At 46.2% G+C, this 22246-nt stretch overlaps 1 protein-coding gene across 1 annotated transcript in view; it reads left to right on the top strand.

Annotated features, from left to right (window-relative positions):
- Positions 1 to 22246, top strand: part of CHAF1B (chromatin assembly factor 1 subunit B) — a 541423-nt gene that overhangs the window by 487442 nt on the left and 31735 nt on the right. Inside the window, exon 14 of the mRNA XM_069636112.1 lies at positions 19786 to 19874. Within this exon, the coding sequence (XP_069492213.1) occupies positions 19786 to 19874 (89 nt within the window). The remainder of the gene's footprint in view (positions 1 to 19785; positions 19875 to 22246) is intronic.

Below are 22246 nucleotides of genomic sequence, written 5' to 3'. Positions count from 1 at the left end.
TAAGCATAAACTGCAAAAAGGATTTGAAAACTAAAAACAGGAAAAAGAATTTCCCAAGCTGCCATGTATGGTCCCAAAAGTGACAATGGTTAGTAATGGGTGCATTAAACGCCAAGATAATACTTTGGTTAACATTGAATTGGTAGCAGTGAGTGATGACTTGGATAAAAAGATGGTGGCCATTAATCCAGTAAATAAAGGTTCTATGTTAAAAAATCCTGATATGGTGAAATTGAGGTACATCATAATGCGATTTTTAGCTGATACAAGTCAAGCTAAGGAAATGGTACCAGTGAATGATATTTCGTAAATCTCCTATTGACCCTGTTGGTGAGTCTGGACAACAGAGTAGCGAAATAAGGAATTCTGGTGTTGTCCAATTGAAAAAATGTAGAAAGAAAAAACAAAAATCAAATCTGGGTGTAAGATTGTGTATTGGAAGCAGTAAAATCTATTTTTGTGAAAGGTCAACAGGAAGCAGGCTGTTTGTTAGGGAGAATTCTCAGAAATGTGGCAATTCCCTCCACCTTAGAGACCCACAGCAACTTTGCTGGATTTTGAGGATTTTATTTTTTAACCTGGAGTGTGTGACCTTTTTCCCACTCTCTCGTATTTTAATGTGATTTTTACCTCTGTTTCTTTTGGTTATGGAGTCAAACTCCATAGGCATCATCTTTTACATTGTCACACAGCACCTTCAGTGCAGTGGCACAGGGATGTCTCTCAGATTTCCCAAAGGTTTAAATACCTTCTCTGGGTTAAACTAATGTTTCCCAGAGCAGTAAAGTGAAATTGACTTTACTTACCATGGTAACTTTCTAGACCCAGCACTCGCTATTTTACAATAGAGTGCTGGATGGGTTACTTTGTATCCCATTTGTCTAGATCCTCGTGTAACATTTTTTGTTACCCTTTGCTCACTGAATGGCTGGTGGCAGTGGTTTAATTTGAACTACCATGGTTTGTATTTACCGCAGGCTGTGTTTGCATCTCCGGTAAAGCAACCGCGGGAGCCATCTTTTTCAAAATGGCCCTGGTCATCTTTTTTTCACCATTTTTGTGGAAAGGTCCTTCTAGAGATTTTCGATGCGCGCCAAACCAGCTTTGGTCTCTTTGTTCATTTTGCCTTTGGCGGGATTCAGGAGTGAAGCCTGCCTCTGGCTTCAGAGTGTCTGGGGTAGGCAGGAAGTGAGGGAGGTGCCCGAAACTCCCTGTGCTTGGACTTCTAGGAGACCCAAATGCACTGTGGCAGTTGGCTGGCTGACTGTCTGGCAAGGAGAGCCTCCCTGCTGGGTGTGACACAGCTAGGCTGGAATGAATGGGAGATAACTGAATAAAAGGCGAGTCTCATGGCTTGGAAGGCTGAGTCGACCACTGGACAAGGGAACCGAAGTAGAGCTTCGAGGACACCTGCTGCAACTCCTGGACCGTTGGTTTGCCCGGTGAAGCCCTGCTGCAGTGCCGAAATGCCAAGTTCGCATCGACAGAGAAGCCCCTGCAAGGATGAATTCTCCCTTTCAGTTGGTGGGACGAATACAACTCCAAAGTAAGCCACATGGACATCCATCTCGGAGCTGGTTGAATTTCCAGAGTTGCTGCTGGAAACCATATAGCCAGGGAGAGGAACACCAGATTGTGTGCGTTGCTTTTAAGCTGGCCTAGAGCTTTTGGAAGATCCTCCGGACTCCCAAGAAGCGGTACTGACCAAGCCTGAGCCCCCTCAACAGAGTGCGGGACCCCAGAAGCAAGGAAAGTCCACCTCAACAGCCAGAAACTGCGATGTTGCTATTTGCGGTAGACGCGAGGAGCTGAAACGCAAAACAGCCACATCCTATACAAGACCTTTGCCTATTGACTTTGGCTTAGCCTATTGCATTGTATAACTCTTCTAAGAGGATCTAAAAGTATTTGCCCTGCTTAAGAATATTTGTGATCTCTTGTGTTCTAATAACCTTTGCCTTTTACCAACTTTTAAGAGTATTCTGAATGCCAACAGTAAGATATTAATGTCCCCAGCACCCTTGTTATTGAAGTCACTTGTGGGTGTAGGTTGTTTCTGTGGGCCATCCCAAAAGGGTCTTTTCTGATTCAGAAACTCAGTGTACAGTATTGAAGTGCATTTGTGTGTTGCTATTATATTGCTCCCTTCTGAAGAAGGCTTTATAAGTGACTGATAAATTAATAATTGTTTATGCAAGAAACTTTGAGTGTAAGAGTTTATTTGAATACCTGTAACTATGAATCTTTGGTTAACTCCACTAAAGCTCACATTTCCCCTCTTGGTATAAGGCTGGCTGCTCAACACGCTACCGAAACTGTGTAGTACAAGCTTATACAAAAGGTTGGGTTGCCTACACCTGTAGTTACCTGTGTAGTGGTCACAGAGGGTACTGCATACAAACTTTGCCTAACACTGTTCTCGGTCTGCAGATGATATAGCAGAAAAGAGTTGACTTGTGTGTAGACTGTTGTTTCTCTTGTTAATACGGCCTCTCAAGCACACTAAATTGGTGATATTCAAAAGACTGTAGATGATAACAAAGAAATGTTGAAAGCTGTAATGGAAAGAGTGTGTTGGAGAAGGTGGAAACGATTAGAGCACTACAGATGGTCTGTGTCTGGAATAGATCGACCTCTTCTGCTAATTAGAGTAGCAATGCTACACATTACGCGAAATTGTCCCACTTTGTGTCATAACAAAGGGTATTTTGATTGTGGACTAACTAGAGGTCAGTGTTATCTCTAACGTTTGGTATTGATAGAATACCACTATGGATTACTTTTTAGAATATGAAGATGAGCTCTTTAAACATTCGAGCTAACATTGCTAAATCGCCTGCGATACTGTCCCCTGATAACCCTGGCTTTGTGCCCGCCCTTTCTACTGACTCTCTTGTTAGTTGGTCCACCTTTCCACTATTTACCGAAGCAGAAGTCTTGGCAGCCATTCTAAAGATTAAATCTTCCTCCCCGAGGATGCCATTTCTGCCGCTATTATGAAGATGATTGCCCCGGACATCTTGACCGATATCACAATAACTATAAACAATTCCTGCCAGTCTGGACTGGTTCCCCCGGAGTTGAAATCTGCAAGGGTCATTCCCCTCCTTAAGAAACCTTCCCTGGATCCCACTATTCCTGCTAATTTTCGTCCCATTTCTTTGCTCCCCTTTCTCTCTAAACTCTTGGAATCTTTGGTTACACCTCTTTTGTCTTCTTTTCTGGAATCCTCAAAAATCTTTAATCATGCCCAGGCTGGTTTCAGGCCAGGGAGAGGTACGGAAAGTGTGCTTGTCTCTGTACAGGACGATATGACCAGATTAGTCGATGCGGGCGGAGTTGGGTCTTTGATCCTGTTAGATCTATTCGCCGCATTCGACACGGTTGACCACCCCATCCTCCTCGCTCGCCTGTCTCAGACTGGAATATCTGGCTCTGTTCTTGCCTGGTTTACTACTTTTCTTTCAGATCGCACACAGACCCTCGTCTTGCCACCCTTTCTCTCCTCTTCTTGTTCCCTCACTTGTGGTGTCCCTCAGGGATCCTCTCTCTCGCTGATTTTGTTTAACATATACATCTGGGCCTTGGTCTGTCTTATCCACTCCTATGGGCTTAAGTGTTACTCTTATGCGATGAGACACAAATCCTGATCTGTTTGGATCAGGAGCAATCTGAGGTCTCAGCCTGCCTCCATGACTGCCTTCTGGCAGTCGGGATCTGGATGGATCAGAATTGGCTAAAGCTAAATGGAGATAAGACGGAGGTACTGTTGGTGGGAGGTCCCCCCAACTCCTTACTGTGGACCCCTGCCTTTTGGCCCTTCTCCCGGGGCCCTTTACCTGTTCCAGTCAGCAAAGTGAAGAACCTAGGGGTTATTCTCTCTGCCTCCTTGTCCATGTCCAACCAGGTTACGGCCGTCTGCCAGTCCGCCCACCATCAGATCTGCGTCCTTAAGAGGGTCATGCCTATGATCCTGGAAGCCCTTCTCCCCCCGTGGTGGCTGCGCTAGTCTTTACACAGCTAGGCTATTGTAATTCGCTGTATATCTGTTGCAACCCATCGGTCGTCTTCATCAACTTCAGCGTATGCAGAAACTTGCAGCTAGGTTAGCCACTGGCCAACTTCACTGGCTTCCGGTGTCTCAGCGAATTCATTTTAAATCACTATCGTCCATCGGGCAATCCACGGTCATGGAGCTGAATTCCTGCAGTCTAAATTTTCCCTATTCTCTCCGGATCTCCGTTCCGCTACCTCTAATCTACTCATTGTTCCTAGATTCAACCGGAAAAGGCTCGGGGATAGAGCTTTTTCTATTGCCGCGGCCAATCTTTGGAACAATCTCCCTCCGCTACTTAAGGCCACTTCTAACCACTTGTGCTTTAGAAGAGCTTTGAAAACTAATCTATTCTAGTCCCTGGCTTTCTCACCAGTTCTTCCTTTATTGAGCAGTTTCTCTCTAGCGCCATGATGCCTTTGGGCGACCGTGCGCTTTATAAGCTGAAATAACATAATATAACAAAAGTAATAAGTATTGGTACTGTTATATCATTCTGAACTAAATGAGTGTACAAGCTTACCAATGGCGGTTTACCTACCTTAAAATATATTGCGTCTTTCTTCAAGTGTACCAGTGGGTTTTGCTTTCCCTGATATGCTTTATACAGATCTAAAACAGTCTGGGTTAGTACTACTTTGAGTTGCTGTAAACCCCTCCTAAAGGTATATAGGTATTACTCACCTTGAATAGCTGCTGCTCTTTGAAACTTGTAACACAGGTTTGTGCTTCCCTGAATTGCTTTGGTGCTATTCTAAAATAGTTTCATAAAGTTCTTTCTTACCTTAGAAATTGTATGATGCACTTCTTAAAATTATACTGGGTATAACTAGCTATTGGGTAGGGGATAATTTTGTACCAATAGGTCATTTACTTACCTTGAAATACACTGTATTAAAGTATAATTGGGTTTTGCTTTCCCTGAATTCCTTAGTGCATTCTAAAATAGCTGTGTATTCATACTACACATTGAGTAGCTTAAGGCCCCACAATAAAGTAGGAGTTGCTGTACTAGTTCTGAACTGTGTTCTACAAACTAATATCTGTTAGTGTATACGTGTATCTGGGTTGGTTTAATAAGTGATTTCGGTAACTTGAGTTACTGCATGACTGACAGGGTCTACTACCCCTGATTTAATGAAGGTAATCTAAAATTAACTGATTTTACTCCCCAAGAATAGCTGAAGGCCATTTTATATGTGTTATAGGTTTGACTTTCCTTCAACTTCTGATTGCTATTCCTAAGGTGTTACTTTGGGTTGTAACCCATAGGGATGGAGTTGGTTTTTATAATTGAATTTATATGATTTTATGGTAATATTTCTCCAAGATGAATCTGTGCCTACCTGTATTGAAATAAACCATTTATATTTTCAATGCATAGTGTTTCTTTGGGCCAATGGTCGAAGTGTACAAAAATAACTAGTGAAACTATGTACCCTGCTGGCCTGCCCCAGCTCCCCACAAACATCCTTGCCACACCCTCACCAACACGCAACCCAAACCCCCAAACGCACCTGTTTAAGGGAATGCTCCGTGCATTGAAGTGCAGTGCAAGTTTACACTTCTTCCTAAACTTTTATTTGAAAAGTATCCATTCCGGAACGGTTTCTATTACAAATAAAAGTATAGGAACAATACAACATTTTTTTAAAGTAGAGGCAAACCGTTCACGCCCACTTCAACCACTGCTTTGAACCATATGTAGGCAATAGTTACTTTGTACCAAGCTACATCACGCTCTCTCTCCTAAGATACGCCTGGCTGCTCTGTCCATGCTACCAACATTCTCAGATGGGAAAGCCTTGTACGAAGAGTGGAGCTGATGTACTGTCTCAGATGCATGGTTTTATGAAGCCCTTAGTTGGACTTTCCCAACAGTGGACACATTGAAACAAATCTTAGCTTGTCCCTTATAAATAACCTCTTCGATGTAATGCCAGAATTGGAAACCATGCTGGTTTATCGACAAGCTTTACAATGGTACGTAAGATTATTTCTGCTAAATGTTAATATGCATTAAATTAACAATCTGAAGATTGAGGGTCATCAATGAGAAGAGCAGAGTAAATACGAAGGCAGCTTAAAACATTTTAAGGTAGAATAAACAGGAACAGTTTACCATTTAATGGGATGGTTTGGCAGAATATGTGAGGATAAAGGATATGGGGTTTCGAAGGGATTGTGTCCTCCGACGTATTCCTCATCTTAGATATATCCTTCCAGCTCTGCTGGCCTCGGAAAATTTTTTCTCCAGAGGGCGCTGCGCATCGACGTCCCTCGAGTCGATGTCCTTCGACAGCCGCCGTATCGACGCTCGACGTCATCCTGCCTATAAAGGTCGCGCGCAGCGTCCGTTGCTCAGTTCCGTTTTTCCGCGCTACTCGGTGCCTCGGAATACCGTTGCTCAGTTTCTTAGTCAGATAATACCCATTTACCTCGAGTTATTCGATCCGTACTCGATGGCTTCCTCGTCGGAACCGACAACTCCTCGATCCGGCTTCAAAAAATGTCGAGATTGTGGGAAAAAGATGTCGTTGACCGATCCTCACAGAAATTGTCTGTGGTGCTTGGGAGCCGAACACCATTGTTCGGAGTGCGAGGACTGTATGTCCATGACAGCTAAGGCCCTGAAGGAGCGTAGGGGGAAGCTGGAGAAAGGTAAGACTTTTAAAGCTTCTTCTTCGTCGACGAAGTCGAGACATTCGTCTCCTCGTCACCATTCGCGCTCCAGGTCTCGGAGTGGGTCTCATCACTCCTCGAGATCGAAGCACTCGAAGAGGAGACGTCGAAGATCCCCTTCTCCCTCTTCCTCTGTTTCGCCAAAAAGAATCCCTTGCCCCACGAAACATAGTTCCCGGGCTGAATGGGAGGAATTCAGAAAAAATATGATCGTCTTCGAGAAAGCGGCCTCGACCCCCTCGAAGACTGCCGAGAGCGATGCTCTGGTCGAAAGACCCGAAGGTCAAAAACGCCGCGAGTCGCAGTACCCGGCGAAAGAAACCTCTCGAGCGCGTCTAGAACCCTCGAGTAGGACTATGACCTCCAAACCTTCCTCGAAGGTTCCGTCGACGCCGTCGACGAAGGTTAGGTCGAGGTCTTCGACGCCGTTGTCGAAGGGACCTTCGACACACGGGTCTGTCGACTCGACGCCGGCCTCGACACCGGCGTCGACGCCGAGAAAAGTCACGGTGACCACACATCCAGTGACGATCCCCAGGCCCTCGACGTCGATATTGTCGAGTAGAATTCCAATTCTGTCGAGGTCCTCGAGGCCTCCACCTCTGTTTTCGACGCCGCGCTCGAAGCCTTCGACGTCGGCGACATCGACGTTTTCGAGGCCAATAATGACAAGTTCGGCACCCTCTGCCTTGGAAATGGGATTTACTCCCTTTATGAGTTCAGAACAATTAAGAACTATATCCTCAATTTTAGAAGAGGGTGATTTGTCTGAACAAGACACATTTGAGTTACAGGGACCTGTAACCCCAGTTAGAGAGGAATTTTCCTCTGAAGAGCGCAGATTAAAGGATCTTCATGATTCTTTACACGAGGCAAGTGGATTAGACACTTCCCCTGAGGTGGATTTTGCTAAGCCAGACCCGGGGGAGCATGCTGAAACCCCCTACAGAGCCTTAATGGCCAGGATTACAGAGTTCATGGGGTGGTCTACACCTTCACAATCTTTCCAGCAAGATGACTCACGGATATTCTTGACAAAGGCCCACAAGAGGATCCGGTGGTGCCCTTTCATAAAGCTCTTCAGAGAAAGATCATGACAAACTGGGAAACCCCAGATGTAATACCAGCAGTAAATAAAAAACTGTCTGCAAAGTACAGGGTATCTTCCACAGACCCAGAGTTCTTGTCTAAACATCCATCCCCAGAAAGTCTGGTGGTACAAGCAGCATCCTCTACCGATGTCAAGACGGCTTATCCTACAGTCCCACAGGACAGGGACGATAAAAAATATGATGCTATGGCAAAGAAAGTCTTTTCAGCATGTAGCATGGCGTTAACGTCTGTTAATGCTACTTGCACCCTTGCTAGGTTCAGCCATACACTTTGGGAGTGTGTTTCTACAGCGGCTGACTGCATCCCGGAGGGAGAAGAAAGGGATGCGTTCCTGAATATTATACAGGACGGTAAAGACGCTATGTGCGAATCCCTCCAGACGGGCATTGATTCGGCTGACAGTATCAGCAGAGCAATGGCGGCAAGTACATCAACCAGGAGGTTCGCTTGGTTGAGAAAGTCGGGTTTTGCCCCAGATGTGCAAGCCAGGCTCTTGAACATGCCATTTGATGGCTCTTCTTTGTTCGGGAAAAAGGCGGATGACAGTTTAGAGAAACTGCAAACTTCAAAAGCAGCAGCAAAATCCCTAGGAGCTGCAATCCGTCAGACTCCTTTTCGTCCCACAGGAACCTCTGCGAGGGGCAAGTCCTTTCGCTTCTACTCCGCATTCGGAAGAGGTAGAGGACGACCGGCTCAAAGGGGTCAAAGAAGAACTACCCGAGGTGGACGGGGTAGATATTCTAAAGCCGCAGCAACAGCGGGTGCCTCTTTACCATCGGCATCTGCATCAGCCGCCCCAAAACCACTCTGAGGACTCCCCTCACAGGACACCTGTAGGAGGCAGGTTGACTCAACATCTGACGGTATGGCAGGCTATCACGTCAGATGCTTGGGCATTGGAAACAGTCGCCCAAGGTTACTGCCTGCCTTTCCTACGTATACCTCAGAGTCATCCACCGGGGATCAGCTCTCAGAAAGCTCCAGATCCGCTCCTCTTGCAGGAAATTTTGGACCTGCTAGAGAAAGGTGCCATAGAACCGGTACCTGTAGCGGAGAGGAACAAGGGCTGGTACTCCCCTTACTTTCTCATTCCGAAGAAAGACTGAGGACTGAGACCCATCTTGGACTTGCGAGAATTGAACAAATTCCTCAGGAAAGACAAATTCAAGATGGTCACTCTTTCTCAGATCCTCCAGGCCCTTCAGTTTCAGGACTGGTTGGTATCTCTGGACCTTCAGAACGCTTATTTCCATGTGCCTATCCATCTCAAACACAGGAAATACCTGAGGTTCGCAATTGGCAACTCTCACTATCAATTTCGAGTACTGCCATTTGGGCTGACCTCCGCCCCGAGGGTCTTCACCAAGTTAATGTCGGTAGTGGCTGCAAGTCTAAGGAGGGAAGGGATTCACGTCTACCCCTACCTGGACGATTGGCTGATCAGGGCTGTTTCTCCAAAGCAAGCTCAGATCCAGCTAAATCACGTGTGCTGCTCCCTTCACAAACTGGGCTTCTCCCTCAATTTAAAGAAGTCTCAAATGATACCATCGCAGAGACTCCAGTTCATAGGAGCGATCCTGGATACTTCCCTGGGAAAAGCCTCGCCACCAGAGGTGAGGGCTCAAGATATTCTACAGATGGTTACCAAGTTCCAACATGCCCAACGTCTCCCAGCCTTCGACTTTTTGAGGTTGCTAGGCCTCATGGCATCCTGCATTTTCCTTGTGCCAGAGGCTCGCCTGAGAATGAGATCCCTCCAGTGGGCACTGAGGACTCAGTGGTCACAATTCTCAGGGAGAATGACAGATCTTCTTCAGGTTCCCGGCAGGGTGGCTCGAGACCTTCAGTGGTGGGCCTGTCAGGAGAACATTCTGAAAGGAGAACAGTTTTGGCAACCCTGTCCGGAGATAACAGTAGTCACGGATGCCTCACTCACGGGGTGGGGAGCCCACGCCAACGACTTGACCATCAGCGGTCGTTGGTCTCCATCGGAGTCCAGACTACACATCAACCTGTTAGAGCTGAGAGCCATCAGACTTGCGTTGAAGGCTTTCCTGCCAGCTGTACAAGGGAAGAACGTCCCGATAATGACGGACAACACGGTGGCCATGCATTACCTCAACAAAAAACAAAAGAGGAGGCGTAGGATCACTACCCCTGTGCAGAGAGGCGATGCAGCTCTGGTTTTGGGCAATCCAAGAAGGAATCTCTCTATCGGCAGTTCACCTAGCCGGAGAGAAGAACTTGACAGCGGACGCTCTGAGCAGGCAGAACAGTCTCCCACGAGTGGGAGCTAGCTCAGGAAGTCCTTCAAGAGATCTTCGCCCTTTGGGGAACCCCTCAAGTAGATCTGTTCGCCACCAGCCTAAACAGGAAATGCGACCTGTTCTGCTCAAGGGAATTTGCTCCGAGAGGAGCTCTGGGAGAAGCGTTCATAGTGGACTGGGAGTTTCCGCTTCTGTACGCGTTCCCACCGGTCCCTGTCATTCCTCAAATGATCAGGAGGTTGAGAAGATTCCGGCGAACCATGATCCTAATTGCCCCGGATTGGGCCAGGAGAACGTGGTACCCGGACCTTCTAGACTTGTCCATCTGCCCTCCAATTCGACTTCCGCTCAGAGAGAACCTACTCTCACAGAAGGGGAGGTCAGGTTCTCCATCCAGACATCAAAACCCTCAACCTTCACGCTTGGCTTCTGAACGGCTGAGGTACAAGGATTGGGACCTCCCTGATGATGTTATGGAGGTGTTGCTTTCGGCAAGGAGGCCAGCAACAAAGTCTTTATACCGCTGCCGTTGGAACAGATTTTGCAGCTGGTGTAGAGAACAGAATATCGACCCATTTTCATGTGGTACACCAATGGTTTTGTCCTTCCTACTATATTTGGCAAATTCAGGCCTTCAAGTTGGCACCATTAAGGGCTATCTCGCAGCGCTATCTATCTTTAAGCGTACTGCGGAGGAACCATCCTATTTCAAATTACCCTTGGTAATACAGTTTCTAAAGGGGTTAACCAATGTTTATCCCCCAAGACCATTCCAAGTTCCCCTATGGGATTTAAACTTGGTACTAACTTTCCTGATGGGTACACCTTTCGAACCTCTCCATTCTTGTTCGTTAAGATTCCTTACCCTTAAGCCTGTTTTATTAATAGCACTTACATCTGCTAGAAGGGTGAGCGAATTACAAGCTCTTTCTTGTAAACCCCCTCATACAATCTTTCACAAAGACAAAGTTGTCCTGCAAGTGAAGCCTAATTTCTTCCCAAAGGTAGTTTCTGAATTCCATATCTCTCAGAAGATTACCCTACCATCTTTCTATCCTCCTCCTCACCCGGGGAAAGAGGAAGAGAGGTTACACAGACTAGACCCTAGGAGGGTTTTAAGTTTTTACATTAGTAGACTAGCCAGGATAAGACAGGCAGACCAGCTGTTTGTAGGTTACGCAGGTCACAAGCTGGGGTTACCAATAACTAAGCAGACCATTTCCAGATGGATCATTCTAGCCATTCTGGAATGTTATAAACTGGCAGGGAAAGAGCCCCCTCAAAACCTTAGGGCTCATTCGACCAGAGGTATTGCAGCTTCATAGGCCCTCAAAAGAGGCGTGCCGATTAAAGACATATGTGCAGCCGCTACATGGTCGTCTGTCCATACCTTTACACGTTTTTACAATCTGGATTCCTCCTCTAGTCAAGAGACTAGGTTTGGAAGGGCTGTACTGCATTCTATTCATCAATAGAAGACAGCGTGAAGTCAGTACTCCCTCCTCCGAATATAGAATACTGCTATGGGAGCCTATCTAAGATGAGGAATACGTCGGAGGACACAATCCCTTCGAAGAACAAGTTACTTCTTACCTTGTAACGTTCTTTCGACGGGATGTTCCTCCGACGTATTCCTCATCGACCCTCCCATCCATCCCCGCAGTTCTACTTCCCTTGTTGTTGCAGCTTACGCTCCTTCAGGGTGATTAGTCTAGTCCAGACAGTAATACTGTGGGCTACAAAACGGAACTGAGCAACGGACGCTGCGCGCGACCTTTATAGGCAGGATGACGTCTAGCGTCGATACGGCGGCTGTCGAAGGACATCGACTCGAGGGACGTCGACGCGCAGCGCCCTCTGGAGAAAAAAATTTCCGAGGCCAGCAGAGCTGGAAGGATATATCTAAGATGAGGAATACGTCGGAGGAACATCCCGTCGAAAGAACTTTACAAGGTAAGAAGTAACTTGTTCTTCTGGAACATGGTATGGTGGCTGTGTATAAATCTACAATCCAGCCTAGAGACACCAATTTGTCATCCTGGCTGAAATGTACAGCTATTCTGGCCACAGCTAACGCGGCTCATGTACCTGTCTGACGGAAAGGTGTATCAATTCTCTCGGAGGAAGGAATGTACTGAAATGCCTTCTCCGCCAGCGGGATTTCCTTCAGCAAAGTTCTTTGATAGATACTCTCTCCCTCCGATTTACTCGTCCCACCTTCACCTCCACCTCAACCTAAATTGTGGGATGGGCAAATATTCATTTGATCAATATTTTGGGTGTTCCTTTTTTGGAGCCACGCTAAACCTTTGTTTACCAGTAACAAAATAATTACTAAGGCAAACTAACATTGTTGCCAGAACAGTTTTCTGCTTTTACTGAGAAATTGTAGCTGCCTGTTAAGAGTTCAAGAGATAGAATAATGTATTACTATTTTGAAAGGTGATCTTGGAAGCCCTCTACCCAAATAATGCTAGACTTAAAGCCTTGCTCTACTCGAAACCAATCATGCTCCACTCCCATATGAACCTCCTTTTTAAAAATGAAATTTGCCTTTATGGTTGAGTGTTGGGTAGAATTTCCATTTTGTGTGGTATTCTCCTCCCCTAGTGAGACCTCCAGCTCCTTTTGCAGACAATTGGACTTTTTATGACTCTTATGGGTGAGTGGGAGCCCTTTTCCTCACACACTACACTTTATCTGTGTACTCTGGGCACCTCCATTGGGTCTTTGTAATGAAGTGTACCTTTCATCTTTTTCAGTGGCATCTGTAAATGTCCTCTCTTCTCCTGTGACGCTTTAGTTACAGTAACAAACTCGCATGAGTGGCTGGTGCCAGTGGATGTTTTCTGCCATGTTTTGTGTAAATTTCATCGCAGGCTGTATTTACAGCTGCGGTAAGGGGCACAAGGTTGACGTTTTTTCCAAAATGGCCCCAGTCTTTTTTTCACCAACTCACTGGTTTGATCTTTCTTGGTCCTACTAACATTCTGGTGGAGGAAGGTCCTGATTCTTCTTTAGTCTTTGCCCGAAAACACTGGTGAGTCTGGGAGGACTCCAAACTCCTCGGTTCTTTGTCCTCCAGTGTGACTGCGGGATCCAGTTGAAACTGGGTGCCTGGTTGTCCCTTGGGAAAAGCGAGCACCCAAAGATTGAATGTAGCTTAAAGGAATAGTGCGCTCAAAAATGTTATTTTAAATGATGGGCAATAATCAAAAACCTATATTAAACATCTTTTTAAAGAAGGTTCTGATGTAAAATTTTGAGCAAATAATGCTGGAACCCAAAAATTAAGAACTAGGAGGCATCCATTTTCTGAAATGGAGGAGCCTCCTGTGCTTGTGTTAATCTCTGCCCTTGCAGCACTAATAAAGCAAAATCCACCTACTGGTAGCTTTTACTACGGCGGCTTTTGCTTCATTATTGCTGCAATGGCAGAGAATGCAGGCAGGAAGGCTGCTGCCGGTAAGTGAATTTCTTTTTCTTTGAATAACAAAGAAAAACACAGCATTTATGAATACGTTGTTGTATTTATAATTGCTGTGGTTTTCATTCTAAGTTTCCTGGGCTCCTCTGGCCTGGGTGAGCCCGGGAAACTTGGAAAGAAACCCACAGCAATTATAAACACAACCGCGTTGTATTTATGATTACGTTGGCTTTTGCTTTGAGTCTGACGGGCTCCCCTGGGCTGGACGAGCCCGGGGAGACTCAAAGCGAAAGCCACTGCAATCATAAATACAACCTTGTATTTATGATTTTAATGTAGGCATGCCCAGGCAATTATGAATACTTCGCCGGCATTCGTCAGAGTATTCAAAATTGCTGTGACATTTTCTAGTTAATCTCGAAAAGAAAGTCGCAGCAATTATGAAAACTCTGCTGGCAGCTGGCCAAGTGTTTAGAATTGCTCTACCTTTCATTTTACGTGTTCTGTGCTTCCCTGAGCTTGGGGAGCACAGAACACATAAAATGAAAGTGAAGGCAGCCTCCTCTCCAAGTTAAGCTCTGCTCTGGCTGCAGTAAGCAAAAGCTCCCAGTAGGGGGCTTTTGCTGCTTGATTAGTGCTGCCAGAGCAGAGCTCAACAAGCACAGAGGAGGCTGCTTCAAATCACAAAATGGATGCCCCAAAGTAAACACTTTGAGCTTAATTTTCTCAATTGTACATAGGAACTTTCTTTAAAAAAGGCTAGGGTCCTGCACCTGAAGCCAGTCGACCACTGGAAGAAAAAATCTGAAAAGAGGAAGGACGTCTGCTGCAACCTTCAGGTACCGATTGAGCCGCCAGACTTTCCGCTACCTAATCCGACCCTCTTTTCCATGCATCAGGCAAGCTCCGACCCAGATGACCTCCTCCCTCTGAAGACGAACTCCATTTTAAGCCATCTTTGAAGAAGCTGCGACCTTCCTGGCTTGCAAAACGCCAATACACAGGCCTCTGGCCATTATGCGGGTCATCTTCCTGCAAACAAATAGTGCTGAAACTTTGCTGACGTCTTACTGGACCTCCAGAGACACGATTCTGCGCGTTAAAATCTTCGCTACAAATGGCCTGACTGAGAATGAGAAGAATCCAACCGGCGGTAATCGTTCATCCTAGATACCTGTCATGATCTCTGCTTCCAAAAGGTCAGGGTTTTCCCAACTCCCTTGGAAGCAGATCCATAAACCACGTTCCGAGTGCCAACCAGTCCCAATTGGGACATTTTGGACCCAGTCCTGGCGCCAGTGGCACCAGGCTCATAAATATGCCCAGTCCCAGCGCTGGAAGCGCCGGGCTCATAATGCTTGGGTGGACTTACCTGCAGCAGACCATGCTGCTTACTTGCCTGCCAGTTGAGCCTCTGATCCTCTTCAGTTTGGAACTACTTTTCCTGTTGGGCGGGGCAGGAGCCACTCCCTAGATTCAGAACACTGGAACTCTTCTGGAAAGCAGGAACTCTTTTCTTACCTAGGCGTGGCTGTGGAAGGAGACATCTAAGCACTACAGGAGGCTATTTAAACCACACCCGATGGATGAATCTTGCTTTGCGTTATTCTGCATCCTCAGCAGCAGAACGCTCATCGTGTCTTCTGCATCTGATCCTGGGCCTAAGGAAAAAGGCTTACCATTCTGAATTCAGTCTTCAGCAACACCTATAAAGACAAGAAAGAACAGGTTAGCATTACGGTCTTCAGTGACAGCTCTTCACTTACCTGGTCCATCGGCTGTCACCAACGCCTCGCGCTGCATTCCGGCATCTGAAAGACAAAGGCTTACCTACTCTTCGTGCGCTCCGGAGGTCTTCACACTGCATTCCGGCATCTGAAAGACAAAAGCTTACCAACTCTTCGCATGCTCCGGAGGCCTTCGGCGCTGCATCCCGCATCTGAAAGACAAAACAAGGTGTGTTTAAAGACATTGGGGAACTTTAATACTCACGTGCCATTACTCCTTTCCACATCTAACCCAGTGAGTATTCCGGCACCCTGCAGCCGCCCCGAACTTGTACCTGCAAAATAAAAAGACAGTTAGAGCGCATCGTGAAGCAGGCAACAAGCGCTTACTTACGTGCTTCCAGGCGCTTCTATTCATCACACGGGCTCCATCTTCAACTCACTTCAGCCCGCCATCCGCCATCGCCGGAACCCTGCAAAACAAGAGACATCATTACTAAAGACTTTAAAGACATTAGAATTACTCGAAACTTACCGTTCGTGCAGTAAACGACGGACAGCAGTCCTCTGAAGTCAAGAGGCCTGCTCCCCTTATCCAGTGAAGAAACTGGTTACAGCACCCTGCCTCGAGGCAGATGGAGAGCACGGCGTTCACTTACCTAAGGTCAGAGCGTTAACCTTTGGGGTTCTACAGGAGAAGAGAAAGGGAAGAAGATAGACATTCAATAACCCAGTTCATTAATCCCACATTTTCTATCTGCAGACATCTTACCCTTCGAGCCAGACATAAAGTGCACAGAGGTCCAGCCCAAAGAGCCAGCCGTGTGTTACACATCACCTCTGAAGATACGGTATACGCCCAGTCAAGACCGGCGCCTCTACGGGAATCAGGTGAGCGTTACAATACCTTGAAAAGGGCGCCAAAATCAAAGAACTGTGTAGAATCCTTTGCTGGGGTCCTCTTCAACCGACTGTTGCTGCAAAGATCCCTCCAGTGTTGCTTCTTCTATCTGCCTGACAGACTCTGATGTCCATGTCTGCTGCCTCTGCATCACCAAGTTGTACTGCTGCAATTTTGTCTTCACTCACAAGGTACTGTGAGACTTAAGTTATAACTTTGCTTGGGTCGTTTTGTTGATCTTTCGTTGCTGGGGTGCTGATTCGGGTGGTTGAGTGTTCATCTATACCTGGTCGCCCAGTACCAACGTTTAGCCTGCCGGCTCCCTGAACCCCTTTTCCAAAACTGAAAGCTTACCTGCTTGTATAAAGTCTTCACAAACTCTCGACATTCTTCAGCCTGTGCCCGGCCTCTTCTGGTCTTCCATCTGACTTTGAGACACTCAAACCTAGATAGGCAAGGGCTACTAAAGCCTTAGGCACCTGTGAATCTAAATGCAAGCCTTACCTGCTTTCTGTTCAATCTGATTTGTTAATTCATTTTCCTGAAACAGTAATTCACAGTATTGTATGTGAATGCTCTACATAACTTTTAGTTACTTACAACTTGTCTACAAGTGATTACAAAGTGCTTTCACTTACCAGTATTAAATTGCATAATTGTCAGTTGATGTTTTTGCTAACCAGAAGAACCTCTTTCCCTTACCTGAAATTCATCTTAAGGTCCACTGTTGAATTGAGTTACAACTGCAAAAGTACTGTTTGTGTGCAAACTATCTTACTTCCCTGTGTAGTTTTGAAGTTATCTTTTTGCTTAGTATATAGAGTATCCTATGTTTATATAACTTTGTGTGTAGGTGTCTTGTTGACCAAAGGTGTGTTCAAAGGTCTTTGTGCTCCACTACAGCCATTCTCTCTTGTTAAGCCTGGCTGCTCAGCCATAGCTACCAAACCTTTTGGGTAGTTCAGGGCTTAACTAAGATTTGGGACCTGTACATCAAGGGAACCAGTTTTCTAGTGTCTTATTGTGATGCTGGAAATGCATTGGAGGGACAGGGCCTCTGTGTCCTTGTCCTGTACTCTTTTTATCATGTTATTTTTGTGCACTGGAGTCCATGTGGGACTTCTGGCAGTGCAGCTCTTCCTCCTTTTGGTTTGGTGCACAGACCCTTGGGATACCCTTATGGCACCCACGGGTGAGGGTACAACCCTGTACACCTAGTGTATGTTATCGGGCACATGTGTGTGGCCCACAGAGCAGGGTATGGGCTGGTGGCAGCTCCATGCTGAATTTTACAGGTGCTCAGAGCATCCTCCATTTTGGGATTCCCAGGCCCCGTCATTGGAATCAGTTGATTCCTGATAGAAGACCAGATGGCCCCTGTGGCCGCTTGCTTTCTATTACCGGTTACCTTGTTTTCCTAAAGTCGTGGGAAGCCCTGACTCTGTCCTTTCCCCTGTCTGGCTGTTGGGTGGAAGTTTCATATGGTATTGTGGGGAGTTCCAGGCCAGACTGGCTGGAGCCTTTCCAGTGACTGCTTGTTGTGGGTATGCCCTTGGGGTGGGACCTGGGTGAATTGAGTGTGTGACCAATATACATTTCATGTTATGGGTGTCTGGTTTCTAGTGTGTGACACAATGACTGAGACAGCCCTGCTTGAAACTGGTATGAATGCAGTGTGGAGTGCTGAATTGCTGGGTGCTTGTCCCAATCCACATTGCTTGCGAGTGTCTGCATGGAGAAGAATGGCCTGAATGCACTGTGAGCTAGATTGGCTGGCTGCCTGCAGAATGCCCTTCTGAATGATTGGCTGCCTGAGCCTGGCTCGACAGTCTGAAGGAGAGAGCAGTATATCTGGGGACCTCACTTACTGGAATTGTTCAGAAGCTGAAATTGAAACTGATGCTTACACTCGAAGCCGAGCCGGAAGAAGAATTGCTGCTGAAACCTGCAACGCAATCTGAAAGCTGTCGTGCATTCAAGGACTGATCCAAGAGAGGACCTGGCTAGGAGACCTCTTTCTGAGCGATGAGGGAACATCGTGCATCAGCTAACCTTCACCAAAGCTCCATGGAAGTCAGTCATCGAAAGGTTGCTGACCAGAGACTGGGACAGTCGAGGAATCTGAAAAGGCACCAGGACGTTGAGGCCATCGATGACCGTTGACCGAGATTCAGAGGACCGCTGTAACCTTGTCGACCGGAGCCGCAATGCTCCATTGCTAGAGACACTTTGACATCAAGGACTCCCTTATCACCGTTGACAGCTTTGTCACACCGGAGAAAGTCAAGGTCACCAACGAACCGAGAAGAATCCACCGTTGGGTTTCCTGCCACCCGAAGTCCATAAGTCCATAAAGATGCAGATCCGAAAGCCAGCCGTGGTTGAGTGCTGATCGAAGACCTGATGCCCTTGCTGGGCCTACATTCTTCATTGACTCTTTGCGGCAACGAACTGTCGTCGAGGTGCACCAGACGCCTCATCTTCGCAGGACGTCCACGACCAATTGTCAACTAGCACCGCAAGGACCAAAGCTGCCACCTCAACCTCATCGTTCACCCTTTCCTTCGAGGGAGCTCGACAATCTGTGGCTCCTGCCTTAAAGGGAAGTCACTCAAGAACTCTGCTAAACCAGGTACATTGAGGTAGTCAAACCTTTATTAGAAGGAACCAAGACTATATTAAACAACATATGGACTGGGCTTGTTGATGCACTTTATTTACAGGTTGCCCAGGAGTGGTAGGCACGCAGTATTCTGCCAGTTGTTTAACCCAACTCGTCTTCCCTCTTACATCGATTCACTTTACTATTTGATTTGTATGCCATTGAGACTGTCAGCAATTGGTGCATTTTTATGGAATCAAGAGTTAACTGTGGTACCACATAGATATTGTACATATTTATCATTTTAGTATTGCCTGAGCACAAGGTTGTGTGTGTATATAACTTGAACCTTACTTGTATAAAGAACTGTTTTATCACGAAAATTGTGTACATTGCTTTGTGAGGTCGTAGGGACTACACTGTACTTAATAATCAGCCTGAATCACCCCCTGAGAGATTAAGCCTTGATTGCGCGCCCAACATTACCATATAGAGAATCTTGGCTGGGCTGCTCTGTGCGTCTACTCTGCCATGTAGAGGGCAGGAGGAGTACAGATAACCGTCCTCCCCCCCCCCCCCCCAATCTTTACACTTATCCCCTGGTGGACTTTAGGAAAACTCTCTAACAGTGAGGTTTTCAATTTATTCCCAAGTTACAACGGAAGACAGCTCAAAACCATTCAGAAAATCAGACTTCTAGCATTATTTTTTTGCTTTTACAAGCTGCTGTTGAAATGCACATCTTGGTTGAAAGAAGGTAAGGTTAGCTGTTCACTCCCAGTACCATGCAACACAAAGCCATCCCCAGCCAACAAGCTTTCTACAAAAGAAAAAACACAGTAAAGTATTCATTAAATGAAACATTTGTATTTTTCAATTTGTTTAGTCGAGTTGTGGCCTGTGCAGGGGGTGTTTATAAATCCGACATCTCATGTTAATCAAGAATTCTTCAAAGCTGTGGATACCAAATTGCAGATTGTACTTATTTTCGTCATATTTTTTTTTTTGCTAGGCGCATCAGCTTGGTACCAGTAAAAACGGTCACTCCAAATGGTCCGGAGTCCCTTCTTACTCCACCCTCCTCGGAAACCAACACCCCTGGTAAGATTTTTCATGCAAGTACTGTCCATTTAACCACATGTTAAGCCTTCAATCACAATAGTATGGTTTGCCTTCAAGTTGTAAACACTTAGAACTGAACATGGGAGACAGCTTTTCTCTGAACATGCTATAGATGGTTTCTAATTATTAAATGTCACTTTTTGTTTACAAAGCCTTTTCTGGTGCAGGTGATGGCAACTTGCAGGCGATTGGTGATACTTGTACCGCAAGTTCTTCCACACCTCACCTTGTAGCATATTTATCCCTGCCCATGTTCTTAGGCACTAGTCTCTGCTGATATTCACTTCTGACCCCATTCGCCCATTTGACTTGGCTGCATCACTGCTCACCTTAAAATGCAGCAGCAAGGCAATGCAATTAGCATTTCGGGTACTGTAGGGGAGAGGCAAGGGAATGTCTGTACCCATATTTGTTGTGTTCCGTGGGTTTGTGCGATTTGAGATAGAAAGGGGGTGCTTTGTTTGGCACTTGTTTCTCTCCCTTTTAAGCTACCAGTCCCCAAGGAATACTTGGAGCATTGGGCACAGTGCCTTCTCCCTTACTACCATCATTGTCAAGGGCACTTAAGTTGCTTTTACGTAGCTTGCATCCCAAAGGCGAAAGCCTCTATGCTCTTTCTAGAATAAATGTGGTACAACTGAGAAATGATTCTCTAGACGAATTGTCAGTTTCCTCTATTCATATGATACTCAGTTGGCAAGATCAAATTGTAACCGATTCCAGATTGATGCTCCAATCTTCTTTATACTCTTTGTGCTTGAGGAACTGTTGGTATATCCCTCCTGCCTGTAACATGCTCTTTTGCTTTATATTGTATATATATTTTTGTATCACCTTAGTCCTACCTGTATGTTACTGTAAGCTAGTACTCTATCATTTTTCCATGTATGTAATCGTAACCTTTGCCTCCTCAAGATATGCGCCCAGTTGCGCTATATAAATGAACGAAATACAAATATACCAATGACATGCAGATCCCCAACTCTTCATTTCAGTCTGTACTACTCAAGGGACCTTGGTAAAGTGGCAGAACAGTCAGGCTTATCAGAAGAGCAATATGTGAGTTGTGGGCAAATACTCTGAATCCAGTTAGTACAATAGTCTAAAGAAACACTTAAACCAATAAACTATATTTATTATTTACACAAGGAATGTCTTAAAGTGCTTGGACCACTTAACCAACACATACATGATTGCATATAAATACTTATCAAAGGCCACTGCTTAGTTTGTAGTTGCTTGTGGTGCAATTGTTATTTGACACTGACAGTTCTCCAGCATTGGGTCTGGCATGGATTCACAAGTTCATGAATATTCCCTGTTGTCAGGCTGAGACTCTTCGGTAAAAGAAAAAAGTTTCACTTAAGTTTACTCTTTCTCCTATTGTCTTTCTCCTATAAACCAATGACTGAGCTCTGGGTCGTACTGCCCCAGCCAACGACTGCCCTCTTCCTAAGCCCCTCCTCTGGCAGCCATCGTCAGATTTTTACTGCACGTCTAAGTGTTGGGAGTCCTTGTGTTTCGCTCCTAGAGCTTGCTGTGTTTTTTTCACACTTTTTGCTAGGAAAACCCTATTTTTTTTTTCTCCATCGAGCCAGTGTGCTCCATAGTTTCTTCATCCGACTAACCGGGATCCGTTTTTCGGCATCTTTCATCACCCCTCAAGGCCGGAATCTTAGAGTGTTTCTTCTTTGAAGTTTCCAGAAGACCATCGTGCCTACACTGCACGCCGGACCATGTTGGAGGAAGAGAATGGGATCCCCCTCTTCAAGCTATGCACCAGCTGCAGTTTGCGAAATGTTTTCATGGAGGACAAGCATTACCAGTGCCTTTGTCTACACCCGACACACAAGGAGAAGGATTGCGAGATCTGTCGTGGCTTTACCAAGCACACTATGAAGGATTGGCGCATCGGGCTGGCAGCGTGGCTCAAAGCCAAGGCCCTGCCCCGTGTGGTTCACAGGGGCATGCCTTATCGGACCCAGTCAGAGCAGGCTTCTAAGTCATTTGAGGGGTGCTCTATCCGTGGGGGCCCATGGCTAAGCAGAGTCTGTTTCCGGAGTGGTTGCTGCACAAGCGGGAGCCGCGATGGACTGGGCACGCTCATATCCGGCGGCCTCAATCCCCAGCCATCACCCCAGTTCTTCGTCGAAGAGAGTCGGCTACCCCAGAGAAGCTGCGGGAGAAACAGGAGAAGGCCAAACAGCAGAACAAGGGGTCTGTCCTGCCCTGCCCGTGAAGGACCAGGTGATAAAGGCTAAACCATCCTCCTCTATCGAGCTGGTGGTGGTCACCCTTTCGAAGGCGAAAGGGGCTGTCCCGGTCAAGGGTACCCCTGCGGCAGCCAGAGT

Source organism: Ambystoma mexicanum, chromosome 7p, assembly GCF_040938575.1.
Source record: "Ambystoma mexicanum isolate Mex_15411 chromosome 7p, UKY_AmexF1_1, whole genome shotgun sequence".
Lineage (NCBI taxonomy): Eukaryota > Metazoa > Chordata > Amphibia > Caudata > Ambystomatidae > Ambystoma > Ambystoma mexicanum.
The sequence above is the reverse complement of the archived record's forward strand: the minus strand, read 5'-3'. Positions and strand labels throughout refer to the sequence as shown.